Source organism: Oryctolagus cuniculus, chromosome 1 (genome assembly GCF_051225735.1).
Source record: "Oryctolagus cuniculus isolate XC-2025 breed Fujian yellow rabbit chromosome 1, ASM5122573v1, whole genome shotgun sequence".
NCBI lineage: Eukaryota > Metazoa > Chordata > Mammalia > Lagomorpha > Leporidae > Oryctolagus > Oryctolagus cuniculus.
In genome coordinates, this window is record NC_142867.1 from 201,362,375 (window position 1) to 201,376,325 (window position 13,951).

At 53.3% G+C, this 13,951-nt stretch overlaps 2 protein-coding genes across 4 annotated transcripts in view; both read left to right on the forward strand.

Annotated features, from left to right (window-relative positions):
• LOC127493425 (stimulated by retinoic acid gene 6 protein-like) overlaps positions 1–6,190 on the forward strand; it is a 49,313-nt gene extending 43,123 nt beyond the window's left edge. For 2 of the 3 annotated variants that reach the window (XM_051856302.3, XM_089318633.1), the window contains 4 exons: positions 1,118–1,237; positions 2,440–2,603; positions 3,700–3,846; positions 4,389–6,190. In XM_051856302.3, the coding sequence (XP_051712262.1) occupies positions 1,118–1,237; positions 2,440–2,603; positions 3,700–3,846; positions 4,389–4,498 (541 nt within the window). In that variant the 3' untranslated portion in view covers positions 4,499–6,190. The remainder of the gene's footprint in view (positions 1–1,117; positions 1,238–2,439; positions 2,604–3,699; positions 3,847–4,388) is intronic. The other variant, XR_007923565.3, reaches the window with a different exon arrangement.
• Positions 6,191–12,743: 6,553 nt separating this feature from the next.
• CCDC180 (coiled-coil domain containing 180) overlaps positions 12,744–13,951 on the forward strand; it is a 53,867-nt gene continuing 52,659 nt past the window's right edge. Inside the window, 1 exon segment of the mRNA XM_089318634.1 lies at positions 12,744–13,443. Within this exon segment, the coding sequence (XP_089174760.1) occupies positions 13,375–13,443 (69 nt within the window). The 5' untranslated portion in view covers positions 12,744–13,374.

The following is a 13,951-nucleotide window of genomic DNA, read 5'->3' on the forward strand; positions in this document are numbered from 1 at the left end:
GAGGTATGTCGATTTTCCAAGTGTGAAAATAGAGGTTTAGGGAAAGAAAGTAGGAGACAGGACAGCGTTGGTGGAAGGAGGCAGGGGAGCCTGTTAAGCTTTTGGATCTGTTGTGTGTGACGTGGGGAAGTTGTTTCCTCTGTCTGGAAGACAGCGTTGAACACTAGCATCCCTCAGCACATGGATGCACCTGTTCTCCTAACAGCCTGTGAGTCGGGTGCTGATGTTAGCACAAGAGACAGAGGCACAGAGAGGCCAAGCATTCTCTCTAAGCTGATGGAAGGTGTGGCTTTCGGAGCTGGGCACTCTGAAAGCAAAGCCTCTGGCTATCACCCACACGGTCACGCTACAGGATGTCAACCATGTGCATGGTGCTCCCTGGGGATCTTCCTGCTCTCAACTCCTCGATTCCATACCTAGAGCCACCTGTGTGTCTGAGGCAGAGCCAGCCCTGTCCACTCTTCTCAGGCACCTCCCCAAACCCTATTTATACTTCTGATTCCAAAGCTGTCCACACCTACCCAGCTGACACTCCCTGGTAAGAGGGGACCTCAGTGAACTCCTAGAGTAATGGGCTGTGATCTGGACTCAGAAGACCTGGCGCTGGGGCTGGCGCTATGGCATACTGGGTTAAGCTGCTGCCTGTGACACCAGCATCCCATGTGGGCACCCATAAGAGTTACAGCTGCTCCATTTCCAATCCAGTTCCCTGGGAATTCAGCAGAGAATGGCTCAAGTCCTTGAGCCCCTACCACCCAAGGGGGAGACATGAATGAAGCTCCTAGCTCCTGACTCCTGGCTGTGGCCTGGCCCAGCCCTGGCTGTTGTGGCCATTTGGGGAGTGAACCAATGGATGGAAGATCTCTCTTTAATTCTGCCTTTCAAATATGTAAATTAATTAATTAAAAAATAAGAAGACCTGGGCACATGGCCTTAGGAGAGCCACCTCCACTTTGTGAGCCTGTGTTCTCGGCTGTGCCGTGGGTACGCACATGCCCTGTAGGTAGTAAGGCACGGCGCTCACACTCCTGCTGTTGCACTGGGCAGTCAGTGGCATCAGAGCGGGGCCCCGGGAGTGTGAAAGGCTGCCTGCGGACGGGCTCGCCCTGTGTTCCAGCCTCACCGTGTCCATCGTCGTGGGCCTCATGATCCTGCAGGTGTGGATCGCTTCCAGCTTCTTCCTGCAGCCAAAGCTGGGCCCGGCTGACAAGCAGAAGCCCCTGGCTCTCAACAACAGGTGAGGGGGAGAAGGAATGCGGCAGTGTCCCCAGGCAGCTTCCCTGGGTGGGCGCTACTGCCTCTGCGAGGTTGTGGTGCAGGGGCCCAGGGAGGGCCCTGGGGCCTGGCCGCCTGGGCCCACTCCTGCCTCCAGCCCTTAGGAGCCACGTGCCCTTGTGTGACTTAAGCAAACATCTGTGAACTTCAGCTCCCCCGGGGTTAGGAATACTCAAAGAGCTTGAGGTATAAACCTGAACTGAGGACACCAGTGCCCAGCACAGGGCAGGGCTGTCCAGGGCTTTCATGCAAAGCCGTTCACTTAGTGGGGGAGCAACGTGGGCACTGAAGGTAAAGAGTTGACTTCGATACCTCTGGCTTGCGAGAAGCTCACAGCCACAGAGCGAGTGGTAGAGGCCACAAGGACGGCGGGCTTCAGGGTGAGCAAAAGGAGGAAAATGAATAATGGAAGGGAAGAGGCAGGGGAGGTGGAGGAGAGGCGCAGGGGGAAGAGAGGAGAGGTGGGGAAGGAGAGGTGAGGGAGGTTCATCTCACAGTGCCTGGAAGGAACGCAAAGCTGCACTGGACAGGATGCTGGGATCTCTGTAGGCAGAGAGGAGAGGGCGTGGCCGGCAGCCAGCACAGCAAGGGTGCAGGCAGGGAGCCACAGACTGGCAGGACACGATAGCAGAAGAGTCAGAATCCAAAATGATTGCCACGCCGTGGCCTCCCGCGGTGAGGGACAGGAAAGGGACACAAGTGATAAGGCAAGAAAAGTCCCTTTCAGAGGGGCCCTGAAAAGCAGGATGCAGAGTCTGGGCTTCTTCCCAGAGGCAACAGGAAGGCACAAGATCTGGTGGTCCTTTGGGGAAGGTTCCTCCCTCTTAGGGGACTTCGGGACCTCTGGAGGTCGGGGCGGGGGGCAGGTGCTTGTGGCCACGACAGGGAGATGCCCCTCCCTGTGCTGCTGCAGCCATGGATCCAGCTGCAACAGCGCTGAGGTTTCTTGCCCTACAGGAAACTGCAGACCCCAAGGAGAGAGCGCATGACGCAGCTCCGCTTCTCACCCGCCCCGCCAGCCCTGAAGGAGGGTACTCAGCTCCCCTGCCCCCTCAAGGTCTCAAAGCCAGGAGACGAGAGTTGTAGGGTCTCTTCGGGTCTGGGGGCCTGGGCCCGGCCACCTTGCCCTACTGAAGGGGCTGCGCGACTGGCTTCTGCCCACAGGAAAGCGTTCCACAACTTCAACTACTTCCTGTTCTTCTACAACGTGCTGCTGGGCCTGGGGGCCTGCCTCTCCCGGCTGCTCATCAGTTGTGTCCTGGGCACGTGGCTGATCGCGCGCATCGACAGGACCATCATGCAGAGTGGCTACGAGGCGGCAGACATGGGTGAGTGTGGAGCCCGGAATGGCCGCCTCCTCTGGGGAGGCTGTCCGTGAGCCCTGGTGGCAGCTGCCTGGGAGGACAGGTATCAGGTCACACCTTTCACTGGTGCTCAGGGCTCATTTTTCCCTGGAGGCCACAAAGCCAGGCAATAAAAATATGCATCCCAGGAGACAGTTCGAGAGTATCTGATGCCTGCTCACGTGGCAGACCTCTGGGATGGTTAGAGGCGGCTGAATTTTATCTAAGCAGTCAGAACTTAATGTATGAAGGCACGGCTGTGGTGGTAATTAAAAGCTTACTTACTTGGGAGAATGTTCCGTTGAAATACTCCAAACTCAAAGCCATTTCTGAGGAAGCAAAATGAGTTTCTGCTCAATTCCCAGCCCACCAGCACTCACGCACGCACTCATCCATTGTGCCACTGTTGCCTCCTCTGTCTAAGCCACAGCTGCTCCTGGCCCCTGGAGCTCTGTCGCTCACCAGCTATGTGGACAAGGGCACCATCTCTCTCTCTCTGTCCTCCTCCTCCTCCTGATATTTATTTGTTTATTTGAAAGAGTTACAGAAAGAAGGAGAGGAGTTCCCCTATCTCAAACTCTTTCAAATAAACGAATAGAGGAGGAGGAGGGGGGAGGAGGAGGAGGAGGAGGAGGAGGAGGAGGAGGAGAGAAGGAGAGGCAGAGAGAGAGAGAGAGAGGTCTTCGATCTGCTGGTTCAATCCCCAGTTGGCCACAATGGCTAGAGCTGTGCCCATCTGAAGCCAGGAGCCAGGAGCTTACTCCAGTCTCCCATGCGAGTACAGGGGACCAAGGACTTGGGCCATCCTCTACTGCTTTCCCAGGCCATAACAGGGAACTGGATTGGAAATGGAGTAGCCGGGACTTGAACTGGTGCCTATATGGGATGCCAGCACTTCAGGCAGCAGCTTTACCTGCTATGGCACAGCACCGGCCCCCCAGGGTACTATCTCTAAGAAGCCTCATTCTCTGGATTCTCCACAAAGGCTCAGACACCCCTGGGACACAAACTGACACTGTACTTAAATCGTAAGACACACACGCACCGGACAGAGCCGGCCTGAGCTGCCCCTGGGTTTCAGGGTTCAGTGCATGGACTGGCATGCTCTACGTGGACCACTACCACACCAACCCCGTGCTCGTCAGCTTTTGTCACATCCTGATCACGGGCCACAGGGAGAGGAAGGTGCAGAAGGCCATACAGTACTGGTATCTAAACTCATCAGCAGGTGAGTCCCCTCTTTGAAGCTACCCTGGCTTCACACAGCAGGAAATGAGTGCCCAGAGGCTCCCTGGACCCCCGAGCTGCTCCCTCTTCCTCTGCACTGTGTGCCCTGGGCAGCCTTCAGGAGGTGTGGCTCCGGGTCCAGCCTGTGTCTGGTCCTGCAACCTGGCCTCCTTTCTGGTTCCTGGAAATGAACTCTGGTTCTGAGTGGAGTCTTCCATCTCCCATGTGTTGGAGACTCCCAGGCGATGCGCCAGCTCCCTCCAAGGTGGGGCTCAGTTGTGATTCTCCTGCCCTGATGCTTAGTGCAAGCTCCCTGAGGCTGTCCTGTCTCTTTAGGACTTGGATGTGCTCGTTGTTGTGCCCACGGGGTGGACACCCAAGTCTGGGGGCAGCTCCCATCCTTCCAGCCTCCCTCGTGTGCCCGGGAGTCCCCATCCAGCCTCTGCTCCAGCTCGCACAGCCCGGGCCGCCCATCCCAGAGCGTTTGAGGGCAGTGGAAGCAAGCTCCCCCACCCCAGTCGATCTACTGTGATTCTATCCTAGGTCCCCGCATCTCAGCCAGGTCCAGGACGAGGTGGTTCCTGCTGAAGACCCTGATCAACAACCCCGGACTCATCACACTCAGAAAATCAAGACCAGAGCACAGCTCCTAGGAGTTTACCCGGCCCCTGCTAATGTGCTCAGAGAGCTGGCGCTGGCCCCATGTCCCCTGCCAGGCCAGGCCGCATGCCCCTGAGAGCGGCTCTGCCTAACCAGCAGCTGTGCCTGCAATGAGATGGGCTGGCACAGGCACTGCCCATGCCTATGGCAAACAGCATTGGGCACTCATGCGACTGCTGGGGGGTCTGAAGTCTCAGTACTGTTTTACTCCACTGGGGGGAAAAAGCAATGAAAAACTTAAAAAAATGTCAGATGAACAAACTTTGCCCTCGAATGACTCCCATGGTCCGTTGTGGGTAGGCAGCGGTGGAGAGTTGCACTTAGTTTAAATACAAGAGAGAACTGTGCATCACTACAGGAGATGGCAGGGGGTCCACACCAGCAAGGCTTACCCCTCAGACTATCTTTCTCTGGAACAGAATGTGGCCTTCAGCCCAGTGGGGTCCTCCCTACTTCCTTCTTTCCAGGCTGCGTGGTGGGTGGGAGAGAAGGCGATCCCACCCCTGATCTGGGAGGCTGAGTGGACACAGGAGCTCTCCTTCCCATGGGCACCAGAACAAGGAAGGGCTCAGAGCTGACCTGGGCCGTGGTCACAGAGGAGATGCACTGTCGCTCCCCCTCTTCGTGGAGGAACGACACAGGACCCTGCGCTGTTCTTTTGTCTGCTCGGCCCTCCCCGGGTTTGCTGCTGGTTCTTCCCGGGTTGGCTACTGTCCCTTCCACCTCCGTGAAAGGGCGGTTCCCCCTGCCACTTTCCCCACTTCCGCAGGGGAGCGGCACACCGCCGGCCGGCTCTCTCGGGGGCTGCACAGGTGTTCCTTCAGATAGATGTTCCCTTTAGATGTTCCTGGTGCATGTTGTCTCTCTCCTCCTTTATAGTCCTCTTCCACCAATCCCAACTCTGCTACCCACACGCCTAGTACGCTGCTCTCCTCCAATCAGGAGCAGGTCCTACAGTTTATAGGTTGAACTGGAGGCAGCTGTGTAGAAGCTGTTTCTCCCTTCTCAGCACTATATTGTGGGAGAGCAGATGCATAGAATAAGTCTTAATTCCAGTAACAGTCTAGTCCGAGTTGCTCCCCACAATGCACAGATTCTCTCCAACCAGGGCAGGAGTACCTGGGAAAGCCACCTGCCTGAGGAGGCATTCCAGGGGAGGGATAGACAAGCCTGCAGGTGAATCATGGGACTAGGGGCTGCTCAGAGCCGTCCCAAGGGGGCCTGGATGCCAGACGAGGAGGCTTAGCCCCTTGCTACTTGCCACACTTCTCGTGCCAAAGCCTAGGGCTCTGATGGCCTCAGGTCTGTTCAGAACCTGACCATTCAGAGCTCCTCAGGAAGCCTGGGCAGGTGACATGAGGACCCCAGCAACATGGCAGAGGTCCTATGCCAGAGCACCTGTATGTAAACCCAGTCATGTTGTCATAATTAAGCACCTGATGTAAACCCAGTCGTGTTCCAAAGCATGTTTGCCAGAGCTGTCTCTTTTAGCTTAATCTCTGCAAAGAAATTTTGTCATTCTGTTCTCCGAAAACTGAGAAAACTAGGATCCCCATGCCACTGCTTTATAGCAAAGTGGCATTGGCCAAGTTACTCTGTCATTCTCTGTTCATTGTCCTTATGTATAAAAGAATAATACCTCGTAGTACCCAAAGTTGTTTTGAATATAAAATGAATTCATAACTACAAACACCCTCTTTTTAAAAAAAGTCATTTATTTTTAAAAAAAACTTATTTGAAAGGCATATTTACAGAGAGACAGACAGACAGACAGGGATCCTCCATCTGCTGATTCACTCCCCAAATAGCTGCAATAGCCAGGGCTGGGCCAGGCCAGGGCCAGGAGCCTGGAACTCCATCGGGTCTCTCACATGGATGGCAGGGACCCAAGCACTTGGACCATCATTGCTGCCTTCCCAGGGGCATTAGCAGGGAGCTGGATTGGAACTGGAGCTCTGGTATGCGATGCGGCAGCAGCTTAACCCACGGCACCATAGCACTAGCCCTAACAAACACTCTTTTTTAAAAAAATTTATTATATTTATTTGAAAGACAGAGTTACAGAGAGAGGTAGAGAGAGAGAGAGAGAGAGGTCTTCCATCCACTGGTTCACTCCCCAGATAGCTGCAACGGCCAGAGCTGCGCCGATCCTAAACCAGGAGCCAGGAGCTTCTTCCGGGTCTCCCACACAGGTACAGAGGCCCAAGGACTTGGGCCATCTTCTTCTGCTTTTCCAGGCCACAGCAGAGAGCCAGATCGGAAGTGGAGCAACTGGGACTAGAACCGGCACCCATATGGGATGCCACACGACAGGCCAGGGCTTTAACCCGCTGCTCCACTGCTCTGGCCCCTAACAAACACTCTGAAGCTAGTGCCTGACCTATCCTAAATTCTCAATAAATAGCAGTTGTTATTAATCAGGTGACGCTTTGTGATGATCTGATTAACATCTGCTCGTCTCCTCACTGAGACACCAGCTCCCGGGACAGAGGGGCCCTCCTGGGTTTTACTCGCCATCACTGAGTACCACATTACCTGTGCCACGGGAGGCCCTGGGAATGAACTTGAAAATAGGGAGCGAACCTTGTGCTGGTGAAGTCACCTAGCAGAAGCAATCCTTACTTGAATGCAGAGTGAGTGAATGCCAGTAAGTGGGGGAAGCTAGTACATAAGGGATTCTTTGTGATTCACCCCACCGAGTGTTGTGATGCGGCTTGTACACAGTTCCCTGGGATTGGAGGAGGAAACCCCTAATCCTGCTGGTGACACGTGACACGTGAGCCTTTGTTTCCCTCCCTCCCCCACCTCTTCCTTTCTTTGCAGAGAGATGGAGACAGAAAGAGATCTCCCATCACTGGGGGATCCCCAGACAACAGCCAGGGCTCGGTCAGGTTGAAGTTGGGAGCCAGGAACTGAATTTGGGTCCTGTGGGCAGCTGGGATGCAAGTACTGGAGTTGTCACGTGCTGCCTCCCAGGATCTGCGTTAGCAGAAAACTAGGATCAGAGTGGGGCTAGGACTCAAACCCAGACACTCTTCTATGGGATGCAGATCCCATAAATCTTTTTAAAAGATTTGTTTGTTTATTTGAAAGACAGAGTTACAGAGAGGGAGAATGAGAGAGGGAGAGAAAGGTTTTCCATCTGCTCCTTCACTCCCGAAATGGCTGCAACAGCAGGAGCTGGGCTGATCCAAAGCCAGGAGCCAGGAGTTTCTTCCGGGTCTCCCATGTGGGCACAGGGGCCCAAGGACTTGGGCCATCTTCCACTGCTTTCCCAGGCCACAGCAGAGAGTTGGGTTGGAAGTGGAGCATCTGGGACTCGAACCGGCGCCCATATGGGATGCCGACACTACCCGCTACGCCACACCACCAGCCCCCACGCAGTGTCTGAACAGCTGTGCTACGTGCCAGCCCCCACAGGACTTTCTGACCTGTGTTGGGGGAAGGCAAGGTGGGGCTCCCAGCTGTGAGGTCTGTATTCTGGGAGTGTCTGATGACACTCAACATGAAAACACTTTATTTCAAGGCTTCCGGGCCTTACTGCTTCCCAGGGACCCTGATGAGGTAAACCCAGAGTGTGCAAAGGGAAACCTGCTGCGAAGCTTCCCTGATGATCTTAGGCAGCAGAGCTCCAGGAACACAGTTCTGCTTCTTTCCACTCCTGCACCACCTTCACGCAGGCTCGGACAGGACAGCAAGGGCATCTGAAAGACACTGGGTAGCCTCCTAGGTCCCGGGCATGGGTGCAAGCTGAGCGGCCAGCGTATATGCCTCAGGAATCCCAGAAGGGGAACAAGAGGGGAAATGGACAGAATAGTATTGGAAGAAATAATGGCTGGAATTTTCCCAAATTAGCTGAAAGACGCGTAAATGCACATCCAAGAAGCTTCATGACCTCCACGCAAGAGCCACTCAGTCACAGCCACACGGAAACACAGTGCAGTCAAGGAGTTGGGCATCCAAGATGAAGAAAGAATCCGGAAAACTGCAAAAGAGAAGAGGCTCGTGGCCCGGGAGTGCAGTGGAGGATGGCCCAGGTGCTTGGGCCCTGCACCCCATGGGAGACCAGGAAAAGCACCTGGCTCCTGGCTCCTGCCATCGGATCAGCGCGGTGCGCCGGCCGCAGCGCGCCGGCCGCGGCGGCCATTGGAGGGTGAACCAACGGCAAAGGAAGACCTTTCTCTCTGTCTCTCTCTCTCACTGTCCACTCTGCCTGTCAAAAAAAAAAAAAAAAAAAAAAAAGAGAAGAGGCTCCCTCCGGGCAGGCAGTCCCCCATCTAGTAACGGGGGATGGCGTTTCAGACATCGCGCACCGTGAGGCAGCATGATGAGGTATTTAAACCGCTGAAAGGAAGAAGCTGCCAATCAAGAAGCTTCTGTCTGAAAACCTGCATCCTTTACTAGAGGTCGAGAGTGAGGCATCCCCAGAGAGCCCGAAGCTAAGGGAGCACTGGTAGACCTGCCACCGGAAGAAACATGGAAGCAAAGCCATGTGAAGAAGGGGAGATCCCTGATGCCCAAAGCTCCGTGGAGAAACATGGATCCCAGCCTGGGTGTGTATGTGTGGTTTATAATGTCTATTTCCTCTGTGAGATAAAGGGAAAGACAAATGCATATACCAGTCATTATAAATCTGTGTTAACCGGCACACAGGTATTGACATGTAATCTGTGCTGATAAATAGAGAAAGGAGAGGGGACAGGAATGTGTGGAAGCAGAGTGTTTGTCCACAATTGTAACTAAGTACCAGTATAAACTGGGTTGTTACAAGCTTAAGATGTTAACCTAATCGCAGTGTAACAACTAAGAAAACTAAAACACACACAAACACACAAATAATCAAAATAGTACACTATCTAAAATACTAAATAAAAAAGGCTATAATGGATAAATTGAAGGACAAATAGCATATAAGACATAGAGAGAAAACGGGTAAGTTGCAGAAGTATGTCCTTCCTCCTCAGCGGTTACTTTAAATGTATTAAAATCTTGCAGATAGGAGTGGTCACTTGGCCTGACCGTTAAGATGCCCACCCTCTTTATCAGAAGGGTTCCATGTTTGGCTCCAGTTCCTGACTCCAGCCTCCTGCCGACACAGGCCCTGGGAGATAGTGCTGTTGGTTCAAGCAGTTGGGTTTCTCTCACCTACATGAGAAATCAAGATTATGTTCCTGACTCCCAGCTCTGGCTCCCCAGCCAATGCAGACACTTGGGGAAGGAACCTTCAGTTTTTGTATCTCTCTGTATCACTGCTTTTCAAATAATTTTATAGAATTATTATTTTTAAAGAATTTACCAGTTAAAAAACAGGGCTTGGGGGCCCACTCTGTGGTATAGCAGGTAAAGCCGCCGCCTGCGGTGCCAGCATCCCATCTGGGCACCTGTTCGTGTCCCAGCTGCTCCACTTCTGATCCAGCTTCCTGCTAATGATCTGGGAAAAGCATTAGAAGATGACCCAAGTGCGTGGGACCCTGCACCCATGTGGGAGACCTGGAAGAAGCTCCTGGCTCCTGGCTTTGGATTGGCCCAGCTCCAGCCATTGTGGCCATTTGGGGAGTGAACCAGCAGGTGGAAGACTTTTCTCTCTGTCACCCCCTCTCTCTGTAATTCTACCTCTCAAAAGGTGAGGGGGGACTTGGCAGAAAAAAATAAAAGACATGACCCATCTTACATGCCATCTACAAGAAACTCTAGATGAACAGACCAAAAAATGTTGAAAGTCATAGAAAAAACAAAACAGAATTCACATGGGATCACAAAACACTCCCAATAGCCCAGGAAAGCCTGAGCCGCAGGCACTACATACGATGAAGCTACAGTAACCCAGACAGCATGAGACTGGCAAGAACCTGGAAATAAACCCACAGACTCACACCCAACAAGAATACACATTGCATAAAGGATGGTCTCTTTGATAAATAGTGCTGGGAAAACTGGTTATCTGTATACAAAGAAAGGAACTGTGCGTATCTCTCCCCATAGACAAAAATCAACTCCATGAGGATCAAGCAATGATGTAAGGCCTAAACTAGGGCAATACTAGAAGAAAATGTAGGGAAAACACTCCAGGACATTGGCCTTCACAGAGATTTTTTTGGAGATGATACCAAAAGCACAGGCAACAAAAGCCCAAAAAATGGCAAATAGGATTTAATTGATGCAAAAAGCAAAAAAAAAAAAAAAAAATTAAAAAGTGAAGAGACAACCTACAGACTGGGAGAAAATTATTCATCCCAATAGGGAACTCAAACAAATCACAGCAAAACCATCATCATCCAGTTTAAAATGGGGCAAGTGGCTTGAACAGAGATTTCTCAAAAGAGGATCCATACATGGCCAACAAGTATATGAAAACATGCTCAACATCACTAATTATGAGGGAAATGCAACTCAAAACCACAATGAGAAATTGTCACCACAGGTGGAATGGTTATAAAAAAGACAAAAAAACCCATACCAGTAGGGAATGCAGTAAAAGGGGCATTCTGCTATACTTTCGGTGGGAATGTAAATTAGTATGGCCATATGAAAAGCAGTATGGAGGTTCCTCAAGAAAATCAGAAAAGGAAGTACCATATGACCCAGCAATCCCACCACTGGGTATAGGTCTCCAAAGGAACTGGAATCAGCTTGTCAGAGAAATGTCTGCAGCCCCACTTGTAATAGCCTAGATATGGAATCAACCTAGGTGTCCACTGATGGAAGAGTGGAAAAAGTGTGGTATTAACACCACTGAATACTGTTCATCCATAAAAAGAATGTAATTTGTAAACAACATGGGTGGAACTTGAAGGCATTATAATATAAAAAGGGAAATATTACATGTTCTCACTTACATGTAGAAGCTAAAAAGTTGACCTCACAGCGATAGAGAATGGAATAGTAGTGGTCAGGTTAGGACAATGGAAATGTTATTCAAAAGCCAAACACAAATTTCCTCTTGATCCAAACTCAAGCACAAAGGCCCTTAAATGTGGGAGTTAAGGGAGGTCAATTCTCCATGACAATCCGAAGGATTGTGGCTTATTTTTACTTTCTCCATTGAATTCTTTTCTATTTCGTAATTTTCCATAATAAATACATTGTTTAATAAGAACAAAATACCACATGTGATATATCCATGTCTATGTATTTAAGCCATGTAATATTTGGAAAAGGAAAGAAACCCCCAAATTACAGTTGTGCCAGGAACTAGAACCCAGCAAACAAACACAGGCAGCAAAACCGCCCAAGCCAGTAGACCTCCTGGGGTGGGCAAGAGACCAGAGACTGCAAATAATTGCTGGACATTTTCTTTTTTTTAATTTTAAAGACTTACTTTTTATTTATTTGAAAGACAGAGGTCTTGCATCCATTGGTTCACTCCCCAAATGACTGCAACGGCCAGGCTGAAGCCAGGAGCCCAGAGCTTCTTCTGGGTCTTCCATGCAGGAGCAGGGGCCCAAGGACTTGGGCCATCTTCCACGGCCTTCCCAGGCCATAGCAGAGAGCTGGATCGGAAGAGGAGCAGCCGGGACTGGAACCAGCGCTCATATGGGATGCCGGCGCTTCAGGCCGCTTCAGGGGCTTTAACCCGCTGCGTCACAGCGCCGGCCCCCTGGACATGTTCTGTTTTTATCGTGGTCTCCATCCCTTTCCTCAGTCATCTACGTTTTTTTCCTTTTCCAGCTAAAACAGATTCACTTTCGCTGCAATACTGCACTTGTTAGTACAACCTGGGACCACAGGAGAACAAAGGGATGGTCTACCCACTGCCTGACTTCCGATGCGGGTCGGGATCTTGTTCTGGGAATGTTCCTTAGCCCTCGCTCACGATCCCTGCCCATGGCAGGGGACCCCCCCTCCCCGGAAGGAGAAGGGGCTGGGCATCTCATACACAGAATGTGCGAACCCCCGGTCCGTGTTTGGCGCCTTTTCAGCTTTGGCCCTTTCAGCTCGGGCCACGCGGGCCTTAAGTCCTGGATTCTGAGCCTTGTGGCCGCTTTTCAAGTGCGGAACAGATGGATTCCTCCGGAGAAGGAGAGTCTGTGAGAGTCGCACTCTCTGGTATGCACTACCCTAGCTACCCCCCAGCAGAAGCTGGTTTTATCCAAGGCAGAGAGAGCACATGGATGCCAACGGACCACAAGGCTCAGGGCCGCCTCACAGGTGCCGGAAGCTCCTGGCTGCCCTGAGGTGCGTCTGTGAGGGGCGTGGCTCCTCGCCCCGCCACCCGGGGGCGCTCCCGTTGCTAAGGGCAACCTCCCTCCCGGGGCCGGGAAAGCGGGGCCGGCCTGCACAGCCAGGCTGCCCGCGTTGCCTTGGAGACGGGGCGTCCTGCCGCGGTTACAGCCTGAAGCGGTGCTCTCAGGTGGGGCCGACGCACAAGGGCTGCACCGGCTGCCTTGGAGCAGCGGGGGCCGGGCTGGAGAGCCGTGGGTAGGGCACTGTAGGCGCCTAATTCGCGTGGCCAGAATCAGGCGGCACCCTCCCCGTGTCACCCCGAGCTGGACTCCCAGCGGGGTTGGGGCCCAGTCCCAGTAGACGCCTTGGGCGCGTCCCCCACCCCCCACCCCGCCCCGGAAGCCCTTGGCAGGGGGAGATAAAGCTATAATCCTGCGGGGTTGGCTTCCTCGAAGTGCGCCCCGTGGTTTGCGCGGTGCCGGGTGCCAGCCGGCCCCGGGCCTGCCCTGAGGTTTGTTTCAGGGCTGTCCCTCGCCCCCGCCCTTCCTCGTCCTGCTGAAAAGGAAAACCTTGAGGCCTCCGGAGCCGAGACCCCCTCCAGGACCTGCCTTTGAGGCGGACATCGGTTTCCCAGCCTCAGAGAAGGAACTGAGGCCAAAACCCAGACGCGTTTCCCGGGCGACGGCCTCCCGGCAGCGGCGACAAGATGTCGTCGGTGGGGAAGGTGACGCAGGTGCAGACTGGGAACGTCTACCAGCAGATCTTCCAGGCCCAGGTAGGGCGGCCTGCTCGGCTCCCCCAGACGCCCCTCCCCCGAAGGCTTTCCTGCCCGCGGCTTCAGCAGAGCGCGCTCTGTGAGTTTCTAAAGAACTCCTGAAATACACGCCTGCAAAGCTAGCATGTCTGTTCTTGAAAACTGGAAAACCTGAGTGAAACACCTTACATTTAAATTACTCAGGAACAACCCGGCGCCGTGGCTCAATAGGCTAATCCTCCACCTTGCGGCGCCGGCACACCGGGTTCTAGTCCCGGTTGGGGCGCCGGATTCTGTCCCGGTTGCCCCTCTTCCAGGCCAGCTCTCTGCTATGGCCAGGGAGTGCAGTGGAGGATGGCCCAGGTGCTTGGGCCCTGCACCCCATGGGAGACCAGGAAAAGCACCTGGCTCCTGGCTCCTGCCAGGATCAGCGCGGTGCGCCGGCTGCAGCGGCGGCCATTGGAGGGTGAACCAACGGCAAAAAGGAAGACCTTTCTCTCTCTGTCTCTCTCTCTCACTGTCCACTCTG